We start from the raw sequence: 21855 nt of genomic DNA, 5'->3' as shown, positions 1-21855 counted from the left end.
GAGAAGCAGTGGATGGCACTGTTGGGCTACAATTATAAGGCTGTAGATGCAAATCTTGAATTGCTAAGCTTAAAAAAATCCACAGATTTTCATGACTCCTTCAGGCACACAATTTGGATGCAAACTCACTCAGGGTACATTGGAGATTTCACAATCAATGTGGAAGTTCCTATACTGAAAGGAATTTGTGTAATAGGAGTATTATTTTAGGTGCTCCAAGTGAAGCAGAATGGTTTACACACTTGTCTCACATGGCAGGATGATCACATTTAGACTAAAGAACAAAGTGGACTTACTTGACACATGGAAGCATTGTTATGGATTAATTTAATGACTGCATACATATTCTTAAAATGCTCACCACTGAATATCAAGTAAAATACATGGGTTTTCTGTCCATAAAGTGGATGCTGTTTCTTAAAACTACTCACAATTAACTGTCAACTTGTGTGTACTTATAGACTAAAGTTAAGTATGTATAAATGGGGTGAGGGAACAGGGTTTCTTCTTAGTCAAGGGCTTTTGTTCTTTAGTTTCTCTTCTATATTCATACTTAAGACATCACTTAAATAAATATTAGTTTGGAAAGTTATCTTAGATAAGGTTCATCACCTGCATTTCCCCAGAGCAATGTATTTTATGATACTGTATGTGTTACCAATTTTCAGGATAGGGCATTAACTATGTCAAAAAAAAGTATCAAAAACATTTTTGCGGCTCATGTAGTTACAACAAACTCAGTTTCAGTTATAATAAATCTTATACTGTCCATGAGCAAATTAGAAGTGTTTTATGATGATCCATACCTGCTCAACATATTCATTAATGATCTGGATGATGGGGCAGTGTTCCCTTAGCATGTCTGCACACGACCTGAAACTGGGAGGAACAGCTGATATGCCAGAGGGTCGTGCTGCCATCCAGAAGGACCTCAAGCTGGCTGGAGAAATGGGCTGACATGAACCTCATGAAGTCCAAGAAGTGCAAACTCTTGCACCTGGGGAGGAACAGCCCCAGGCAGCAATACATGCCGGGGGGGCACCCAGCTGGAGAGTAGCTTTGCAAAAAGAGAACCTGGGAGTCCTGGTGGACACCAAGCTGAACATAAGCCAGCAATGTGCCCCTGCTACAAAGGTTAATGGTATCCTGGGCTGCCTTAGGTAAAGCATTGCCAGCAGGTTGAGGGAGGTCATCCTTCCCCTCTACGCAGCACTGGTGAAGCCATACTTGGAGTGCTGTGTCCAGTTCTGGGCTGCCCAGTACAAGAGAGAGATGCACATATTGCAGAGAGTCCAGCAAAGAGCCACAAAGATAATGAAGGGACTGAAGCATCCTCTCCTAAGAGGAAAGGCTGAGAGCTGGGACTGTTCAGCCTGGAGAAGAGAAGGCTCAGGGGGATCTTATCAATGTGCATAAGTACCTGAAGGGAGGGTGCAAAGAGGAAGGAGCCAGGCTCATTTTAGTGACAGAAGCAGCAATGGGCAAAAGCTGAAACAGAGGTGGTTCCCTCTGAACATTAGGAAACACTTTTTGACTCTAATGGTGACCGACCACTGGCATAGGTTGCTCAGGCAGGCTGTGGAGTCTCCATTCTTGGAGATATTCAAAAGCTGTTTGGAGATGGTCCTGGGCAACCTGATCTAGGTTGCCTTGCTTGAGCAGGTCACTTCCAACCTCAAACCTTCTGTAATTCTGTGATATGTAAATCTGCATTTCTTAAAAATGTTTTATGAAGTTTAAAGTAACTTGTTGATGTGGATTGCATTTCTAGTATCAATCAAATGTTTCTGCTTTGGTTTTTTTTTAAGTCCATGAGAAATTACATAGAAAGATCAGTTTTGAACATCAAGATATAAGTAATCTAGGGGTTTAAAAATATTGCTGAAGACTACGTTCTGGCAACTGTCTGCTTCAAGCTCTGGCTCCGTTGTAAGAATCACAGAACCTTTGAGGCTGGAAGGCACTTCTGGATATTGTCCAGTCCAACACCCTGCCCAAAGCAGGGTGAGTTAAAGCAGGCTGCCCAGGACCTTGGCAAGCTGGATGTTCAGTATTTCCAAGGATGGAGACCACACAACTTCTCTGGACAACCTGTTCCATTGTTTGACCATCATTAGAGGAAAAAAAATGTTTTTACGTATGTTTAAATAGAATGTTCTGTATTTCAGTTTGTGCCTGTTGTGCCTTGCCCTGTCACTGGGCACCGCTGAGAAAAGTGTGACACCACCTTCCTCATTTTCTCCCAACAGGTATTTACACACAACTATATGGCTCCCTTGAGCCTCCTCCTCCCTGAGCTAAACAAAGAATATCTAAAGAATATCTGTATTAGTTTAGGAGTAAAAGTAAATATAAAAGAAGCCTAGAAAAAGATCTACAAACTCAACCCTGACAGCAAAGCTGTTCATATAGATGTAGTATAGAAAGAAATATTTCATAGACAAAACTGAAAGCGTAATTTGGTCTTTAATCTCATACGGTACACATAGAATGCTGTCACTGCAGATACATCTAGAAAAGTAACTGGTTTGTATGCACCTAGTGGGCCTGCTAGTAAAACTCTGGTAAGTGATGATCCAGTATCAGTTGTTTTCAATTTGCTTTCAGTTTTGCACCAGTTACTAAAAAAGTACCGCTTTCTTAAAGACGGTTCTGAAATCAGTGTTGTTGAAACTGTTCTGGAAGTATGGTAGACATTGTCAGTAAGCACAGACAAAAGACAGGGTGAAGATGATGAAGTCAGAGGACTTTATGAAGCTAAGAAAAAGTAAATTAATGTTTTTAGAGATATATACACAATTTACGCAGCAACTTTGACAGACAATCTTGAATTTACTGTAAACAGTGGTGGTCTTTTCATCAAAAAAAGACACCTTTAGGTTGTTAGCAATGTCATTAGTGTCAATAACCTAATACATCAAAGTGTAGAACCCAAAATGAAGGATGTCTGGAAATAAAGACTAGTTTTTAGGTGAGCATTCCGACTTCCTAGAAGAAGGCATTTGATTTTACAGCAAAGCTTCTGAACAGAGATGGTGAAATTGAGCATTGCCAGTTCAGGGGACATTTTCATTTCTTCAAATACCTTATCACTTGCAAATGTCAAGCTAAGTTTGTTTGTAAAACACAGATGACTTTCTGGAACAACATTTGGTGCATGCCAGATGAAACTAGCTTCTTACTAGTTTTTCTGGAGTGCCCTCTCTCTGTCTTGTTCTAACACTTACTGCAGAAGGCTGGGAGCCCAGCAGTTCAGGAGATGGAAGTCAGGAGCTGTGGGAATCAAATGGTCTGGACTTCTCAGCATGGAGGGCTTGCTCTAGAGCTAGTTAGACTTACTGAAAGTTCATCTTGACAGACTTTTGTAACACTAAGGACCCTCAAAAATGGAATCTTCCTTTAGGGTTCATGGAACACCCACAATCCCTGTTCTGAAGACATTTCCTGGTTTGAATAGGGGTTCTCATGCATTTCAGACTCTCAGTTTCACAGCAGAGAACCCTGCAACCTTTCTTTTAAGGTAGTACTTGCTTGAAACTAAATGTTCTGGGAATGTAAGTCCTTCAGCAACCTGAAGGAATCCTCTCTGCAATTCTTTGAAAGTCTATCAAAAACCAGTTGCTTTCATGAAAGTAGATTTCAGATTTGAACATTTCAGATTTCAAAACATGATTTTTTAAATTCTTTTTGTATAATGAAAGTGTATTTCTGATGATGAGCACACAGAGCATTTGCTGAAACTTAGAGCCCTAAGGTCAAGTCCCAAAAGGAGACATACAGTCTGCTTCAGCTAGAACTGCTCTTGAAACCAGGTTGCTAATTAGATGTCCACATGCACAGTGGAATGAGTAACTTAAAATATGCAAGTTCATAAGCAATTGCCATATTGCAAATATAAGACATATCTGTAGCTTTGTTTCAAGACCTGAATGTATTACGTTACATTATAAAGGCTTTTTTTTTTTTTTTTTCTTTTGTTCTTTTTCATTCTGAGCATTCAGGATCTGTCATGATAATTGGCTTAACAGGCCAAATATTCTTGAGCACAGACACTAGAAATCTTGCACATATATGTTTAGAACATGGGCACTGAGTTATTCATGTCCATTTCTTCCAGTGCAAACTAGAAAATGTGGCCTGTCTTGGACCTCTTCTATGTGCATATGGTTTGTGGACAACAGTCTTTAAAGACTGAAGGACCAAAGCTTTAGTAAATTATTTATTTTGCTCTTAAGATGACTGTTGTGGAGCAGTATTCTGTCTCACTGGCAGGGTGGTACAGTAGTGTCTAATCTATACTAATCTTCAGTGACTGTAAACTGGTAAGGTGATTAACTGGAAGCGACAGTTCTCTCAACACATGTACAGAATCACTTTGGATAGGGTCATATCTGCATATTTCATGCATTTATTGGTAGTAAAATTTGGGGAAGAGAAATAGAGTTTATAATCTTTTCTACAGTATTTTTTTTCTTCCTTTTTTTTCAGTCCGCAATTTAATCAATTACACTGAAACTCCATCTAAACTTAAAATAAGAACTATTTAAAGCTCACAGACACTATAAAATTAAAATGTTACTAAAAATTTCCAGGTAGTTCAAAATCCCATTATAGCTTGCACTTCGATACTACAATAAGTAGTATCCCTTCAGCCTCACAAAAGGGAGAAATTAGCCTATATATCTAGTCAAGTAAGAATTTAACTAAAACAAAAGGGCCCAGCAGATACAATGCTGAACTAATTATGCTTGAATTTTAAATCTATATATGAAAGTCATTTTAACAAATTACAGACATGGAGGAGACTAATCCACAGGGAAAAGTTCTCCAGTCCATCTCCTGTAAATGCTGCTATGACTCTGACATACCTACAGTCTCGAAGGACAGCCATAAGATACAGCCACAGGAAGAAGCTTTTATTTGTCACACAGTTGTATATAGTCATAGAAATAGGTTATAATTTCTCACCGCAATATTTTTTACCTGTCAGGTACTTTGAAAAAAAAAACACGTATATATAAATGTATATGTATATGCACACACATACATGTATGTATGCATATTATATTTTATCAAAAATAGACATCTGAACATGCATACAATGGCTGACTAACAAACTGTAGTTAAATAGAAGCTTCACCCACTTGTCTGGCAGCAGAAATTTTGTAGTAGATAATACATAATGCTTCCTACAGGAAGAAGTCATTTACCTGAAATTGACGCTTTTGGGTTTTTTTACCTCTTCAAGGTAGAATTTAACATTTGTTGTTACTTCTCTAAAACAAACATATACATCACAGACATCATTTTCAAGACTATTCTATTCCTTGATGACTGCAAGTATTATATAACTACTGTATCCATACATTCAACATCAACTCCGATTTAATAGTAGAGTAGCTGTAGAGCAGTTTTTTATTTATCAAGGTCATATCTTGATGGCTGCACAAGCTTAGATAAATCAGGTGTTAAGCAGGCACATCTCCAAGGAATGTGGAAATTCTCTTATCTGCAATCCTCAGCATATCTTATTATTTACTGCCAAAGAAATGACTGATTAATTTTGTCATCTTTGCTCTGTGATTTTTGCTCAGCTGAAACTGCCTGCCCTCTTCTGCAATGCCTGATCAGACCTATTTAAGTTGATGCCTTTGATCGTAGACACTGAGGAGCTTGCTGACTTAGGCTTTGACTAAACATTCCTCTATTGCAATATTTATGCACAAAATCCTAAATGATAACTGACAGTCAATGTAGATAACAAAAACTTGTAAGATGTTTCCACTATCTTACTGATGCTCGAAATAGCTTTACTTGTACTAGAGGTATCAGTCAAGATGAAAAAATGCTATTAATATAGCAAAAGCTCAACAAATTTTGCTTTTTGAGTAGTTTATTTTTCACAAAGTATCTGAGGTCAGGTAGAAATCTGTTACTGGAAAACTATGCAGTATGATTCCTTTAAAATGCTTTAAATTCTTTCTGTAGTGTGATATCATGCTTAGTTTTGGAAGCTAGGGGCATTTTACTATCAAACTGTTCCAAACAAAATTATCAAAATAAAGCTAATAAAAAACCCTACAACGAAAGTTAAGCCCTATGGAAAAAAATCTGCCTCTAGCTCTTTATTAATCACATTCCAACACCAGAGGCTAAAAGTACATCAAACTGCACCAAATCCTTTTCACATGACAACCTCATAAATTATTCAACTCATTAGTAACACCAAGAGGCATAAAAATAACATCAGTGTTAAGGATGTTTTCTTACAGAGAAAGGTCAGCTAAAAGTTTCAATATTAAAATCCAAAGGCTTAAGCCTCTGAAAAGTAAGTATGTCTAGATAGAATCCATGAATTATAACCTTAAAGCATACTGGTTTAAAATTCCATATGTTGATTTTAATATATCTGTGAAAAGTTAGAATTATTTAATTCTTCAAGTATGACAACTTCAGTCTGTTGTAACTTTTATGCAACCACTGTTTAATGCGTACCACCTCTAAACACACCTGAGCTTTAATTTTCCTGTATGTTGAATGTACTAACAGGTGAGTAGCATGAAATTATATAGAAAAAAAATCCAATATGAAACTATAACTACTTCAGTTTTTCTATTTCTTTTGGTTGCAGCTTTGTCTTACAAGCTAGCTCTACTACCAGGCAGCTGTCACCTGCACTAAAATACTAGAACACCGAAACTACATAAGTAGAGGCAATCTCTGCAACATGCTGAAACTGTTTGTGCAACTTTTATTACAGTTCTCATATAAAAAAAAACCAAACCATTTTTAGCACCCTCCAAGTACAATTTTATCACAAAGATACAACATTCCTGCTATAAAGGCATGAAACAAAGTCCATCTAAGTAAATGGAAAGCTCCTTTTTTTAAAAAAAAAAACAACCCAGGGTAATATTAAGGCTTAAAACTTAATAGTTTATACATTAGATTTCTTCCTGTTTTAATGCTAGTTTAATATCCAAAATTAAAAATATTAATCAATACGAATATTTTTAAGGGTTCTTACAGCTGTATAACACATAAACCCCATGGTTTTGATAACTATTTGCCTTACAAAAGCAACACAGCAATTAGCACAGTTTTGCATCTGCCTCTCATAAGATCTCTATTTCGATGTTTTGGAAGAATGTGGAGAAAATAATCCTTTGTCAAATATGCAATACTATGTACTACTGGGGGAAATGTCTTCCTTAATTCAGTTTATGAACAGTTTATGACCTGAAGTCCTACACATGATAGTCTTCATGTTTAAATAATTATTAAATTGCACTAGCTAGTACAACTGCACACACAGATATTAATTTATATGTCTAACCTTGTTTGAATCCAAGCTATTTGCCTTAACAACCTGCAAAGCTGGTGAAATGCATAGGTCACACAGACTTAGCTTTGTATCTATGATATTCAGAACTTCTGGCAACTTTAGCCTTTGGCTACACATCAGCTGAAAGGTTCAACTTGCTTTGTGTATAAATATTTCAAGTTTTTACTCCTACATGCTAAAGAATAGCAGGATATTTTTTTTACCCTGGTACTACAGATTTTAAAAAAAAAAAAAAGGACCCAAATGCATCTTAATATTCTTTAAAAAATTCCTGTCTTTGATATGTTAGAGAGGTACCCCAGCTTAAACCTGAGAAATAAATTTGCTTTAAACTTCTGGAGTACTCAGGTTCAGCCTGCTGTACTGACATCATTAAACATGTGAAACTTTCAGATGATATAAGGGAATGTATAAGCATGTTCCTCCTTCCTCTTTTATACTCCAGCTACCTCTCCATGAAAATCAAACATTGATTAATCCTTAAGTTCCTAGATGGAAGCAGTTCATTATTCAAATCACAAGCATCCTTAAAAAGAATTTTAAACAAGTTCTTAAGTATTTCATGATTTGCAGAGAAAAATACTTTTGGCTGAGATTATGCATGCCAGGATAAAACTTCTGATATTGTTTAAGAACAGTTAATTCCTTATTCACAAAAGGTCTCCAAAGAAACTATTACGACACATTAGTTTGATGGCCCAACAGTTTCATTCTGTCACTCTGGAGAGACTAGTTCAGTTGCTTTTACCAGTGTCTCAAAATTAGCATCTGGGAATGCTACAGAGGTGTAATGTGAATCCCTTGGGGATCAGAGAATTTAACGGCCCACAAGCTCAAGTCTTCTGGTTCATTAAAGTGCAAGAACTGAAAGAATTCCTTTTCTAAGAATATGTTGTCATAGGAATTGTCAGCACTGTCCTTCGAAAAGAAGGGATATGATTCTCAGGGATTCATAGACAGCAAGAAAATATCATAAGCTACATTTTTATTCAGGAGTTAGTACTGACCATATTCCACAGCAGCTTTCAGGAGAGCATCAGAATGAGTAGACCCAAAAGCATTGCGAACAAATCGCCTCCGCCGGCGCAAATCATCTTCCCAGTAATCCAAGCGCCAGAAGTCATGAAGTTGGCTGTGAAATAAAGAACACACACATCAGCACCTACCACAGCTTAAACTGTATTTACATACATTATAGTATAATTGCACTGCTGCTTTTCTATTTCAGGAATACAATGTTGGGAAACATATATTACTAAAACATACAATATTCTAATGTTTCTTTACATGCATTTATACATTATAAACCTCAGCACTGCCTGTCTCAAAATGTTCTGCCTGCTGCTAAAAACATTAATCACCCTAAGCCCATTAACAAATGCAGCATCAAATTACAAGTATTAATGGCACAGCTTGCTTTCTTTTACAGTGTTTTTAACAAGGCTTGTAAATCATAGAATGGACCTCAGTGCAAATAGTTTGCAATTTAATGACTATGGTCCCTTAGCAGACTGAACTTAGAAGTATAAAATATTGCCCACTTGAATTTTGTAGAACTATGATTAAACTAATGTGCTGAAATATTCATTGAAATAATTCCCCACTGCCCCTAGCAACCTGAGAAAATTGCAATTTTATTCATTATTAATAACACTGAATTAGAGCAGAAAAAAAAATCCACCATGTGGTAATTGTCTTGGTAAATTATTATTCCAGCACTAACAGAGTACTAGGACGATTTTATAGCTTCCAGCTAATACAAGCCATTAACTACCACAGCCATCTTTGCGTTACATTGCCTTTTTACATTCGAGAGCAATATTAAAGGTCTGTAGAATGATATAAGCCATTGTTAGTTTATACTCAAGTCAAAATATACACATATATAATCATCTGGTATTCAGCTTTGGTTCTAAAGAAACAAAGCAGCTCCACTTCCAGACAACTTCTAGGCCTTATCAACACAAACATCTTCCACATCAGTTTTATCAGTATGCTGTGGCATATTCTGGCAAAGTCATATTTTAAGGCAACATTTAAAAAACCTTTTGCATCACTATAAAATACCCACAAGGTTTGTGGATGCATCCTTATTATCAAATTCATGATTGAACACACCATACAATGAAAATGATGCTGCAGATCATGTCCTTGCAGACCGTAACTAGGGAACCACTGCTTTAAAACAGTCATTTTCAATCTATCTGCAGAACCTTGGAGATGCATGGTCAAAAGGCAGATGAAAAAAATAGAGAAAATTTTTCAACTCATGAGTGTGGGATACATCTTTGCTGGATTTTTCTAGGTGTTACTTCAGCCACTGTTTTCTGTATTGCCTTAGGCAGGAAAAGATCATCAAGTCCAACCATTAACCCAGGACTGCCAAGTCCACCACATTTAAGCACCACATCTACATGTTTTTTGAACACTTCCAGGGATGATGATTCCACCATGTCCCTGGGCAGTACACACTGGTAGCCATTTCCAGAGGAAATGCTGAAATATGCTAATGTAGAACGGACCTTTTAATTTTTTTAGTCCATTGAACCACTTTTTTTTATGCTTGTACAAGTTCTTGTCTAACTTTACGAACTTCTGTCATGACACCTGGATCAGTTCTGGAGGGCACAGCACCAAGGGAGGTGGACGCAGCAGCTTACCTTCTAGCCACTTAGAAATTTTTTGCATTTTGAGTGACATTTTCCTGACATGCGTCTTAGGTCTGCGTGAAAGCCCTACTTTAATTTCTTCCTTGCAGAACAGGCATTTTACTTATATACAACCAGCCAGGAGGCAACTTCAGGAGTTCAGTGGGAGTTGCTTCCTCACTGAGAGCAATTCAGGGCATCTCGTGTAAAGGCGAGGCAGTGACTCTGTGCTCCCACGGAAGATGCAGCATTAATGGCCTGGCCTGCATGCTATGAGACAGAAATATCTTGCTATCTTGAGCACCAATTATTTTCTGCTGTATAAAACAGCCTACTTCGGTTTTGTACTGTGATATAGTTATTGCTTACAGATGTCATGTTAGCCTAAAGTATCAGTCCATCATTTCTCCTCCTACACTGAGCACCAAATAAATTTATTGGGATTGCTAAATCCCCTTGACCCTTATGTGATATAAATGCAAAAATGGACAGAAAAGTGCCCCATGGTTTAAAAGACAAAGCTTAAAGACTCCTAGTGCGCTCCAAGTTTATATTTTAAACTGATGGTATCAAAGGTAATCCTAAAGGCTTTTTATCATTATTTTTTTTTGAAAGGCAAAAAACTTTCTCTTTCTAATTCCATCTAAGAGTAAGTCACGATGGAACAGGAGTAAAGATATTAATGAAAACTCTTAAACACGAGTTCTCTGAAATGGCATTTATCTCCACAATAAAAAAAAAAAAAAGAAAAGAAGACTGTTAGGTTGATAAGAATGATACAATTATGTAAGAATTAAAAACTTTTAATGAAATCAAGAAATATTAAAAGACTAAAAAAATTACATTTTTAATTTGTTCTATGTTTAATCTGATAATCCATTAATTTCATTAATCACTCTGAGGTATACTGTATATTCTCAGCTGAAAGTAATATAGATTTTAAAGTCATTATTTTAATGAACTGTTAAATAAACAAGTGATGAAATTGTCAGAGGATAAGGTCTATTTTTGGGACCCCCAAAAATGTTACAAGTTCAGCAGGGATGGAAGTCTGAAATACCTAACGATGGTGCAAAATAAAAATTTCGAAATAATAGAACACAAACCTTATTCCTAATCACAAATTATATGGCTTTTTAAAACACAACTGAAGTTTCTTCCCAGATTTTTCTACAGGAGTCTATCCCACAACATTATCAAATACTTCCAGATGATGGAAGATGGTATCTGAACCCTAAAGAAAAGGTTTCTGATTCTTAACCAGTTACTCTCAGATTTACCCTTGACTCTTTGTGCAATGTCTTTAATAAAAAGGCAAGATATTCTCCTACCCTATTGTTAGCAAAAAAGCAGATGCCTGAAAAGCTGATGGCTATATATACAGAAAGTTTTGAATGGTTGAGTTTCATCACTTGCATTATAAACAGATAAATTTGTGGGATTTTCCTAAAAAAGTTATATTATTACATCTTTGAATTAGAATAAAAATGCTAGTAAGTAGAAGACTGTGACCATTAGCTTCAGACTAAAACTAAGAATTTAACTTCCTTTAAAAGTCCAGAGCTATGGACTGAATCAGTATTACATTGTCTAGCCTCTAGATTACAGCCTTTCAGAAATACTTATATTCTAATCCTGTGGATGTTATTCAGGCTTTAAGATTTTTCAGGAATTTAGGTGGCTGTTAGGTAGTTCTAAATGATGGCTGTAAATCAAGTAGAACTACACTTTCTAACACTGTAGTAGGCACAAGCGAGTCCTAGATGACAGCAGGTCTGCAAATCGTTCACATCTCTGCTACAATCCATTTTTCCTAGAAGTGACTTGACTAAATCAAGTAATTTTTGTAATTTGTTTCTGTAGCAAGTACAATAGTTCAGTAAGCTTTAATTTTCTTTATAACTTATATTATTAATAATTCGTATTTCCACACCCAACTAGATTACATGTAATTTCCCCTTCCCCCATATCTTATACCAGTCAAGTGACATTTTGAATCAGGCTTGTTTGAATGAAAAAGTGCATATTAAGCATATTGGAATGATTTAATTTTTTTTAAGAACTAAAAGTCCACAGCATCATTTATATGCTACTTCTGCACACATAAAATAAACAAATAAATCTGTATCACTTGAACTGAGCAGTTATTTAAAATGCACCTTAAAACATGACCCAAATTAGTCTGCGCCATGAGCTTAACTGTCAAGATAATTTCCTTACAATCTGTAATATAATACAATAGAAAGCTTTCTCATCCTTACCTTAATGAGGGCTGGTATGAAAATAGTGATATTACAAGGTTACTAACAGTGAAAAGCTTTATTTGGAGTGGTGTTGCACACTTAATCCCAAATTTTGGATGTGCAGTATTTCATGTAGTTAATACAGACACAGAATATACACGTTTTAATGGAACAAGCCCTATTTTACTACAGTTATTGAAGGATTACAAATTCTGTTTCATTGCCACTGTCATCACTGGTGTCTGCTTCGCAGCTCGCTGTGTACATTCTCCTACTTCAAGCAGTGTTTTACCTTGTTGAAGGCCAGCATGGGATGGAAAGGCAAAGTGGTGTGGCGTTACCCCAGGTGGCCAAGGTGGACTTTGATAAATCAGAGCAAACAGCTTTGAAGTCTCCCAAGGTCAGGTTGCTCTGAAACTCAGAACTGCCCAGAATTCTATATAATACTCTTTGTTACCATACCCCACACACACCTCCCATGTATTTGGGGACAAAGATTATTGAGATGGACTGAAGTATTTCAGGTAGGCCAATCTATTACCCTCTTAGAGGAGAAACTGTGTAGCGCTCTGCCACCAAAACAATTTAAAAGAATATCCAGCCAGCCTGCACCGCCAAGTCCTCCCTGCCTTTTCACATCTCTATAGCTTGGACTTTTAAAAGACAACTTTTGAAGAGATTTATGTTAACTCCCACAGCCACAGCTCTGATGAAGTATATGGGAAGCAGTTTTTCTTTTACTTATGAATACCAGCTCTCCTAAACAGCAAGTCTTTTTCCACCCTATGGGCAGTCAGCATGGGTGACAGCAGCTCCACAGCTGTGATACCTGGTCCCCTTCACGTACAAATGCAGTTTGCTGTATGACACCTACAGCCACAGCAAATACAAACAGTGGAGAGCAGCAGTACACATGACCATAAAGGCATCCTACAGATGGAAGAGATTAAGTTTGAATATGCTAATGAAGAGAACAGGCCTGCAGGCATGAGGGAAGGCAAAAAAGTTGTTTGGAAAAAGAGGTGGGTCACAGAACTGGAAAGTTGTCAGAGAACCCATAGTCTTTGTAATAATACTGGGAAACTGCATAGAAAAGGCAAGGAATTGATGATCTGTAATTTCCAGAATTAGTCCTGGTTGGTTTTACATAACGTATTTTAAGAAGGAAAACCAATTATTTTCACAGTGTGGAATTATGATTGTGTTTGGAGAATTGAGAAAAAAATGTATATTTAAAAAGTATAAAGCATTTCCCTAAGATAATATGAAGAACAGACTACTTGTAACATTAAAAAAAAAGTAAGTAAAAGAAAACTTGAAATGGAAAAAATTTGCAAATTTTTACTTATGCAATATTTATTACAGTTAAAAACTACAAGCCAAAATATAAACCTGTTTGCCAGAAGACAAAAAAAAGTAAAAGTCTTCTGCAACAATTAAAGAGCAAATATTGTTTAGAAGTGGTATAGCAACATATAAATACTGTATCAGAGTGAAGGTTCCTCTGACTGTGCTTGAAACAGAAACAGTGACTGCTGGGTTTATCAAGATGGTGAGACACACACGTAAAAATCACATTATAATGGCTAAAAGAAAACAAAGCACTACTGTGCCTGAACAGAAACAAATATCAAAAGCCTTAATTAACGTAACTTCTATAGTTTACACAAAACCAATTTTTTTAGCTAGAAAAATCACAAAACTCCATGATGTTTTTCCAAAGAGTATGCTGGAGAATCTCCAAAATAAAGCTACTGAAGTTTTTTTTAAAAGTACTGAAAACTAAGAATAATGCTAAACAACTACTACCAATAAAAATAAAATCTGGAAATATCAACACAGAGAATAAACATGTCAATGAACCTGAGAAACATCTAATGCAATGAAAATTCAAAAAGACAGTAAAAATATTATAAATAGGAGTTTAAAAGATCTTTAGGTCTTGCTACAAACAGCAACATTTTTTTCTCTTAAGTACATATGCACAAGAATTACTGTTGTTAAACATCAGGAGTATATTTGGCAGAGGTTCAAGGTAGAAGGGGAAAAGTCTCAAAAAAAGACCTTACCATTTAAATATAAGGATGCTAAATACTCAGGGAAATTTAGGTAATATTTAACCTTTTAAAAGTTTTTTTTTTTTAATGAATATTATGCTGAGTGACTCAATTCATGCATGAGGAAGTTTCATACTGTAATTTTTGAAAGAAGCTGGGTGGATATGTCCTGTGGAAATCACATGGATGTTATATTGTCCTGGTTTTGACTGGGATAGAGTTAATTTTGTTAGAAGTAGCTGATGCAGTGCTGTGTTCTGGCTTTGGTGTGAGAACAGTGTTGATAGCACACTAATATTTCAGTTGTTGCTTGGTAATATTTATACTAAGTCAAGGACTTTTCAGTTTCTTGGGCCCTGCCAGTGGGAGGGCTGGAGGGACACAAGAAACTGGGAGGGGACACAGCCAGGGCAGCCTTGACCTGAACTAGCCAAAGGGATATTCCATACCAATGAGTAGAGTTGTGTGATGTTAATTGTTACACAGTATTGTATATTGTCACTTCCGTATGCCTGTTAGTACTGGGCATCCTGTGGCGCCCATCTCTACCACTTTGGATTTGAAGATCTGATCCTGACTCCTCTTCAACTGCCACACCAACAAAGAATGGCTTTGGTGAAACCAGATCAGTGCAGCCATAATAGAATCAGAACTGTCTTCAAAGTGCAACAATCCCGCACCTCGTACCATCTTCCCTGCCCAGAAGGACTGTTACAATAGGTGGAGTCCCATGTCGTGGACTAAATGAACTCAGTGGATTTCAGAGAAATGGTCCATAGACTAAGGGAATGACACCGTGGATTTATGTTAAAGGACAGAAGAGGTGATTATGTATTTGAAAACGTATCATGTTGTAAATGGTATGGAATAAGAGGTGGATACTGTCCTGGTTTCGACTGGGAAGCAGGGCTACAAGGCTTAGGATATCATTACAATATGATGAATTCATGTTCAGAAATTAGTGAAGTGACATAAACAGCAGGAAGACAGGCCATGAAGAAGAACATAAGAAGCTGATGGAGAGGGCACAGACAATAAGTTCTGGGGGATGGTGGTTGTGTCAGTGGGCAAACAAGGGATGCCTAGACTGCTGGTTAGGGATAGTGTTTCCTGGGGGATGGCAGGATGGTCAGTGACCACTGGCTTTCAGTGAAGCAAATTAGCATGGGTAGAAATGAGAGAGAAAGCAAAGGAGCTCCCTGCAAATTTGGTTAAACAGTTGGTGTCCTTGTCACTGACAGCTGGAGAAGGTGGTGCGTACAGCACAGCAGTCCAGCTAGACAACTTGCATCCCAGCAGCATGGCTAGAAGGCATGCCAGCACTGCCGTATTCAGAAGCATCATGAGAGATGACAGGTATTTTTTGTACCTCCTGTGTAGGGCTGCCAAAATGTGAAAAATTAAAATGAGAAGAGACAGGAGACAGGAATGATCGGTGAAATTTGAGAAGAAATGTAAACAAAGTCAGAGCACAAAAAATGAAAAAGTACTTGATAGAAAAGTCTAGAGTTAGGCAGTGAGGAATTAAAAAAGAAAAGTAATAGGGTCTAACCAATAGATAATATTCACTATTCACTGGAATAATTTTACCAGAGCAGGAGAAAACAGGACAGATTAAAAGTTTTTTTCTGGCAATACTTTCCATGGTACCGGGAAATGAGAAACCATAAAGAGCACAGATTGGGAGGCAAAGAAATTGAAAAGCATAGATCAAAGATTTGAAAAGTTGATTTTGTGAAGAAAAAGCAACACTGAGCTGGAAAAAAATGGAGTAGTAGTAAGTTTGTAAGGAACAGAGATGTGAGAAGAAAACCAATGGCCATGGAAATGAGTGGAAGAGAAATAACTGTGGAAGTGGACAGGAAGAAAAAGAAATCCATGTGAATAACTATGGATGGATAAATGGATAAATAGTGGGTTATCAAGAATATCTGTTAGATAATCTATAATATTTTGAGACTTGCAAATTTAAGTTACTTTTGTTTAAGGCAGTGAGCTCCAGAAATCTGTGACCTTTATGGCTGATCTGTGTTCTACAGTTACTTTATGAACAGAAAAAGGGGAAAAAATAGTTCATTTTACCACAATCGATAATACACACAGCACAAGTTACCAGCAGATTACATACTAGTTGACGCACAGGTTTCCCTGTGAAGACTGGAATATGGTAGAAGTTTTTAAAACAGGAAGGAAAAAGTTTATAAGTTGTTTACACTTGTAAAGGATGAATGAAATTCATGAGCCTGCAAACTTTTACAGATATTGGCATTTATGTGTTGTAGCTTTGCAAGGTTTGAGTGGAGGGGAAGGGTTTTTCATGTAGACTTTGAAATTAGGGTGAGAGAAAGCACGAAGGACCTCAAAGTAACAGAAAAAACTACCACTGATCATCAGAACAGGAGCAGAAGAGTCACCTTTGAAAGGCAAAAAGAAAACTGCCAACACAGTTTCTTTCCTATGATCATGTTACTAATGGTATTGCATTAATCATGAAGGACAAAACTGAGAGGAACGGAGAATTGGCTACAAACGAAATAAGAGCGAGAACCATCAGAAGACCACTAATGATTAAAGATCCACCAAATTCCTGAAGAAGAATTTTGTAAGAACTGTTTTAAAGTGTAACATCCTTGTCAGAAAAGGAGGAGTGATTTATGTGGCTTTTATTCTCTTCTTAAGGCACTGGAAAAAGGTGTATTTAATACACACTCTTAAGGAAACCCTCCAACTCCTGAAACTTTTATGACTTAATTTCAGTGAAAAAGATGAGGACACTGAAGTTCAAAAGAAGTAAAATAGAAAGAAGAAGCTGAAACCAGAAATCTCTCTAGATGTATTAATCTTCAGTTAGATGAGACATCAGAAAGGAGAGTAATGTCAGTAGATGTGAAAGGGAGGCTGTGGCAATAGAGATGTTCTTTTTAGCTATGGTAGTACCTGAAACACAAGCTTCTAAGACAGCTAATTCCCAGATTATACTGTATGGTCTGATAACTTGCTTCTGATCATCAGGAAAATTTCTGTAAAACGCAGACAATTTGTATATGGATTTGGGATTTTAGTACATTGCATAAAGTCTGAAGGAAAAAACGATAATGAACACACAAAGAAAGAAGGACTAATAATCATCCTGATTATCTAGGTTTTTTATAAAGCTTAGATCTCCAGAATGAGATGTCATTCTGGAATAGCTGCTATATTATTCAGTAGTAGTAAACTTACATCATGAAGCAGTAGTTTTAGGGAAATAAGACTAACCATGCATAAAACTATATGGGAAAAAACATAAGAACAAAGCCACGTACCTCTTAAAAAATTAGTAATGGACATGTCAATAAATCAAATGTCATCAAAGTAAAACTAAAGGTAAGTAGAATTTTTTAAATTATTAAATTGATTTAACATGAAACATAAATTAAAAGTAATGTGAAATAAGTTTGGCAAATTATCCAAATATTGATGTGCCATAGTAGGACACTACATGTAGTACACCTAAATGAAACAATACAATTTCTTGAAGTTTTATACTCAGTTCCTTTTAGAATCCAGTGACATCGAATAAACTGAACTGAGGCAATATAAAAAGTAGATACATAAATTGTCAGTATTTGACTCACCAGAATCACACTGGGTTTTTTTAGTAACAAAATAACAGAATGCAAGTGCATAACATTTTAGGAATAATAAATGGTATCCCTTGAAACAGTAAAATGCAATAAACTTTACGGTTACTAAAACTGAGACATATAGTAAGATAATCTTTGAGGATAAGGAAAAAAAGTGGTTGGAACAATACTCTGTGGTTTAACTCAGATTTCCAGTCTGGAACTTTTATCCTATTTCAGAATGTGTTGACATCTCTCCAAAGAAGAAATAAACCCCTCAGAGCCCAAAAAGCCTTTCTATAGTTTCAAATAAATGAAAATTTGGGTAAAAATTACTTTTGGAAAATGTTTTGAATGAAAATACAGTGTTTTACAACATTTTTATTTTTAATGCATTTTTTCTTATATCATGCCATCTCAGCACAGTGGTGTACTTCAGAAAATTTCATAAGTACTACCATGATGCCACAGTATAACAAACTCCAAGATGGAATGAATGGTGTATTGAGGTTGCCTCTCTCAACTGATTGCAAGAAACAGACAAAATGGCTTACACTGGAAGCGTAACTGTACATGCCAATAATTAAGCAAAATGTACTCCATGCAAAGAATGCAGCTTTCCTTATTCAAAACATGGAACTAGCTCAAAGTTTCACTGACACAAAAATTGAACTATTTAGCCAATGATCTTCCAATTTCAACAAAAAATAAAAATCTTATTTCTTTTACAGTTTGACTATTATGCTTGCTATAATACCACATCAGAAGCAGGTACCATGACATCAGCTCGCGAGCTTCTTCTGTGAAGAAATACAACATGAAAACAAAATAAAATTTCAAAATAAAAAGTTTTGTAGGCTTTTGTTAATTTAGAAAAATGAAAGGGACAAAATCAGGCATTTTCATAGGGACTTAAACCATCATAATTTTTCATCAAAAGATTTAACCTAAATATTGTTTTCTGATTTAAAAAAGTTTTCAGCCCAAAATTCCATTCAAATCTGTTCGTACAAGCATACCACCTGCTGGTAGCAACTGTATTTTGTTTCTTAAGCACCTTAATTGTCAACTTAAAAGAAGGATAAAAGTCAGTGCCCTATGAACACAACAAACAGGAGTCCTTGTAAAATAGTACAACTTTTTGTTAAAATCATCTGGAAAGTAGTGTGCCATTTTACAGCTATAAGCCATAAGAAATCAGATAAACATCTCAGAATATATCTTGTTTATCTTAATTTTAAAAAAGTGAAATGCTGATTTAATGAAGGAAATGGAAAATGTTTTGGGACAACCATCAATTTTGCCATAAAGATGCTCTTTTCTGAACAAGGTTAACTTCTATAGATAAAGTTCTTATGAGACTGCCTAAGATATTTACAGAATTAAACTTCCTTTTTTAAAAATCAAGTATTCAATGTAGTTCATCTCTTGAGTTTCAAACACTAAATATTCCTCTAGCAACAGTTCTGTAGACAGCATTTGTCTGATAATAGAGCTCACTACTTCTATTCAGCCAAGAATACGTAAATGCATTTGAGTCAGAAGCATGGTGACTAAATTTTGACGGAGGAAAGTGAAAAACTGGTTGCAGAAAAACCAAATAAAGTGGTGTTATGACCACTGGAAAGTAAGCAAACTCTCTCCTGTAGTTATGCCTTGCCTCTAGTATAGCATCTTATTGTCTGACTCCCTTCTTGCACAGAATTAGTTTAAAAACCCCCAACCAACCACCTCTCCAAAACACAACCCTTGCTCATCTAACTTTTTTTTTTTTTTTCTTGGTTCAGATGTTGTACTGAAAAGAGAAGATAGAGAGAACAATTTATTCAGAATCTCACAGAGACACCTTCCTCCTCTGCCTTCTGCATGAGTGCTATCTTTTCTACTTATGTAAATGATAGGATATTTTGCTCCTGAGTGAAATGAACACCACTAGATTCTTTATGTAGCTTTTCCTACCTTTTCTGAAAAGAAAAAAAAAATAAAATCAATTTTATCTTTGAATTATTAATGGCAATAATACCACTGCATTAAGAAACTCCAATAAGCAAAGCTGGAGGTTGAGGTCCCTGCTCAGCTTGTTGTAATTGTCACCTGCATACAGTCCGCATCAGCTCAATGCAGAAGTTTTGAATTTTTGCAAATGTTCTGATGAAGCAGGCAACTTCTACAAGGAAAACAATTACCACTGTATTTCAAGATTGTTCTTATCATATTAAATATATAACTATGGACAAAAGGGTCCCAGCTTCTCAAAAATACCTAGGCTTTTGTGACTTCTCTGCAATTCTGGAATTGCACTAGCTAAAAGTTGGTTCAGTATGGTTACTGTGCCTGAACAACCAAAAAAACAGTCACAAGTTTTCAAAGCAGGCATCCAAGTAAAAGGGCTTGAAGCTCTTGAAGACTTTTGTGCCTCATTGGCTTACTTAAAGGTCAAATGCTAAAGGCTCAGACTTGTAAGTAGGGATAACATATGTGACTGCTGCTGAGGATGCTGCCCCAACTGTCTGCTCCATTCCAGATGCATAGATTAAGGTGTCTGAATTTCTTGTGAAAGAACTACTGAAGCAGCTACTGAGCATACTAATTCCATCCCAGTTTCAAGGCAAACCAGAAATGACTTGTCAAAAAATCTAGAGATGTACTTTTAACATCAACTGCAGGGTTGAGGTAGACAGCTAGGACTCCTTATCTCATTAGTTACTCCTGTTATGTAAGTTATGGCTCAAAGGCTATGGCATCCAGAAATAGAAATTTTGTCTCTCAAAATCTTTAATTAGAAGAAAAAAAATATTTTGTCTAAATATTTTTAAAGTCTTATTCTAAAACTAAGACAGCTTTTTTTTTTAATATTATTTCTTAAAAACTCATAATGAATTACTGCTTCAAACCTTTATACATTATTCAAGCTGCAGCTGTTTAAAGACAGCTAACTTATAAACCTGGCATCGAGAAGAAATAATTAGCTTCCTTGAGACTTATCAATGAATAGCAACAGTGATCAAAAATAAACAATAAAGTTTTAACTAGGCAATTATTTTTATTTCCATCATGCAGAGCTGTTTATTAAAAGGCAACTGTTTTAACAGAAGGATTATTTTTGCAAAATGTCATTTCAAACTTGGTAATTGGAAATCTTCGAATTGAAATTTATGGAAGTCTGAAATTTTATACTTTCTGAAAGTTTTTTGGGACAGATTCCTTTTTCATCTGTAAGTACAGACTAAGTTAGAAACAAAGCACACACCTAGCTGCAAATCTAAGATCATTCTTCAGAAACAAAACAAAGGCATGCTGGCCCAGTTAGTGGATATGTCTTGACTGGTGTACAAACAGTTATTCCTATCCACAAATGCAACTTGTATTGATGAAATAAACCTTTGCCAAGTGGCATAGCCATGAGTGCTATAGGATTTTTAATAGAGATCATGTTTACAATACTATCAAATAAATGGTGAAATAATCTTAACTTTGGTCTTTTTTGTTCCTGGGAATTTTTGTAAGAGCTAAGAAAGCAGCTTGGCAAGTAAATCAAAACTGTTCTATTTATACTTTATTTCTGACAGTCAAGAGGTTCTTTAGAAGTATAGAAGCAGTCTTCTATAAAACATCCCAAAATATATCAGCATGACCTAATGATTTATTTTTGGCTCTGCAAAACTTGTGGGAGAAGAAGCAGACATGACATAAAAAAAAAAAAAAAAGGCAACACAGGATTAAAACTTCCTTGTCTTCTGTCTTGAAAAAAATCTCTGTTTTTGAGGGTTTTGGAAAACAAACAGCTTTAAAGAATTTTTGCATACAAAGTATTTGACAATCCTTTGTTCAGGATATACTTTTTAACGTTTTCCTTCCTTTTAGCTACTTTATCTGTTAAGCAATCCTGAGCAACAATCATGAGACACAGCTGATTTTTCCCTTGTCTGTAGCACAAACCTGTGACATGACCACATG

At 36.0% G+C, this 21855-nt stretch overlaps 1 protein-coding gene across 3 annotated transcripts in view; it reads right to left on the bottom strand.

The window, feature by feature from the left end:
- The window catches only part of NBEA (neurobeachin), a 510074-nt gene that overhangs the window by 181401 nt on the left and 306818 nt on the right, over positions 1–21855 (bottom strand). For all 3 annotated transcript variants that reach the window (XM_056329059.1, XM_056329057.1, XM_056329058.1), the window contains exon 39: positions 8353–8477. In XM_056329059.1, the coding sequence (XP_056185034.1) occupies positions 8353–8477 (125 nt within the window). The remainder of the gene's footprint in view (positions 1–8352; positions 8478–21855) is intronic.

The sequence above is a fragment of the Falco biarmicus genome, chromosome 2, assembly GCF_023638135.1.
Source record: "Falco biarmicus isolate bFalBia1 chromosome 2, bFalBia1.pri, whole genome shotgun sequence".
Lineage (NCBI taxonomy): Eukaryota > Metazoa > Chordata > Aves > Falconiformes > Falconidae > Falco > Falco biarmicus.
This window is presented reverse-complemented; position numbering and strand designations above follow the sequence as displayed.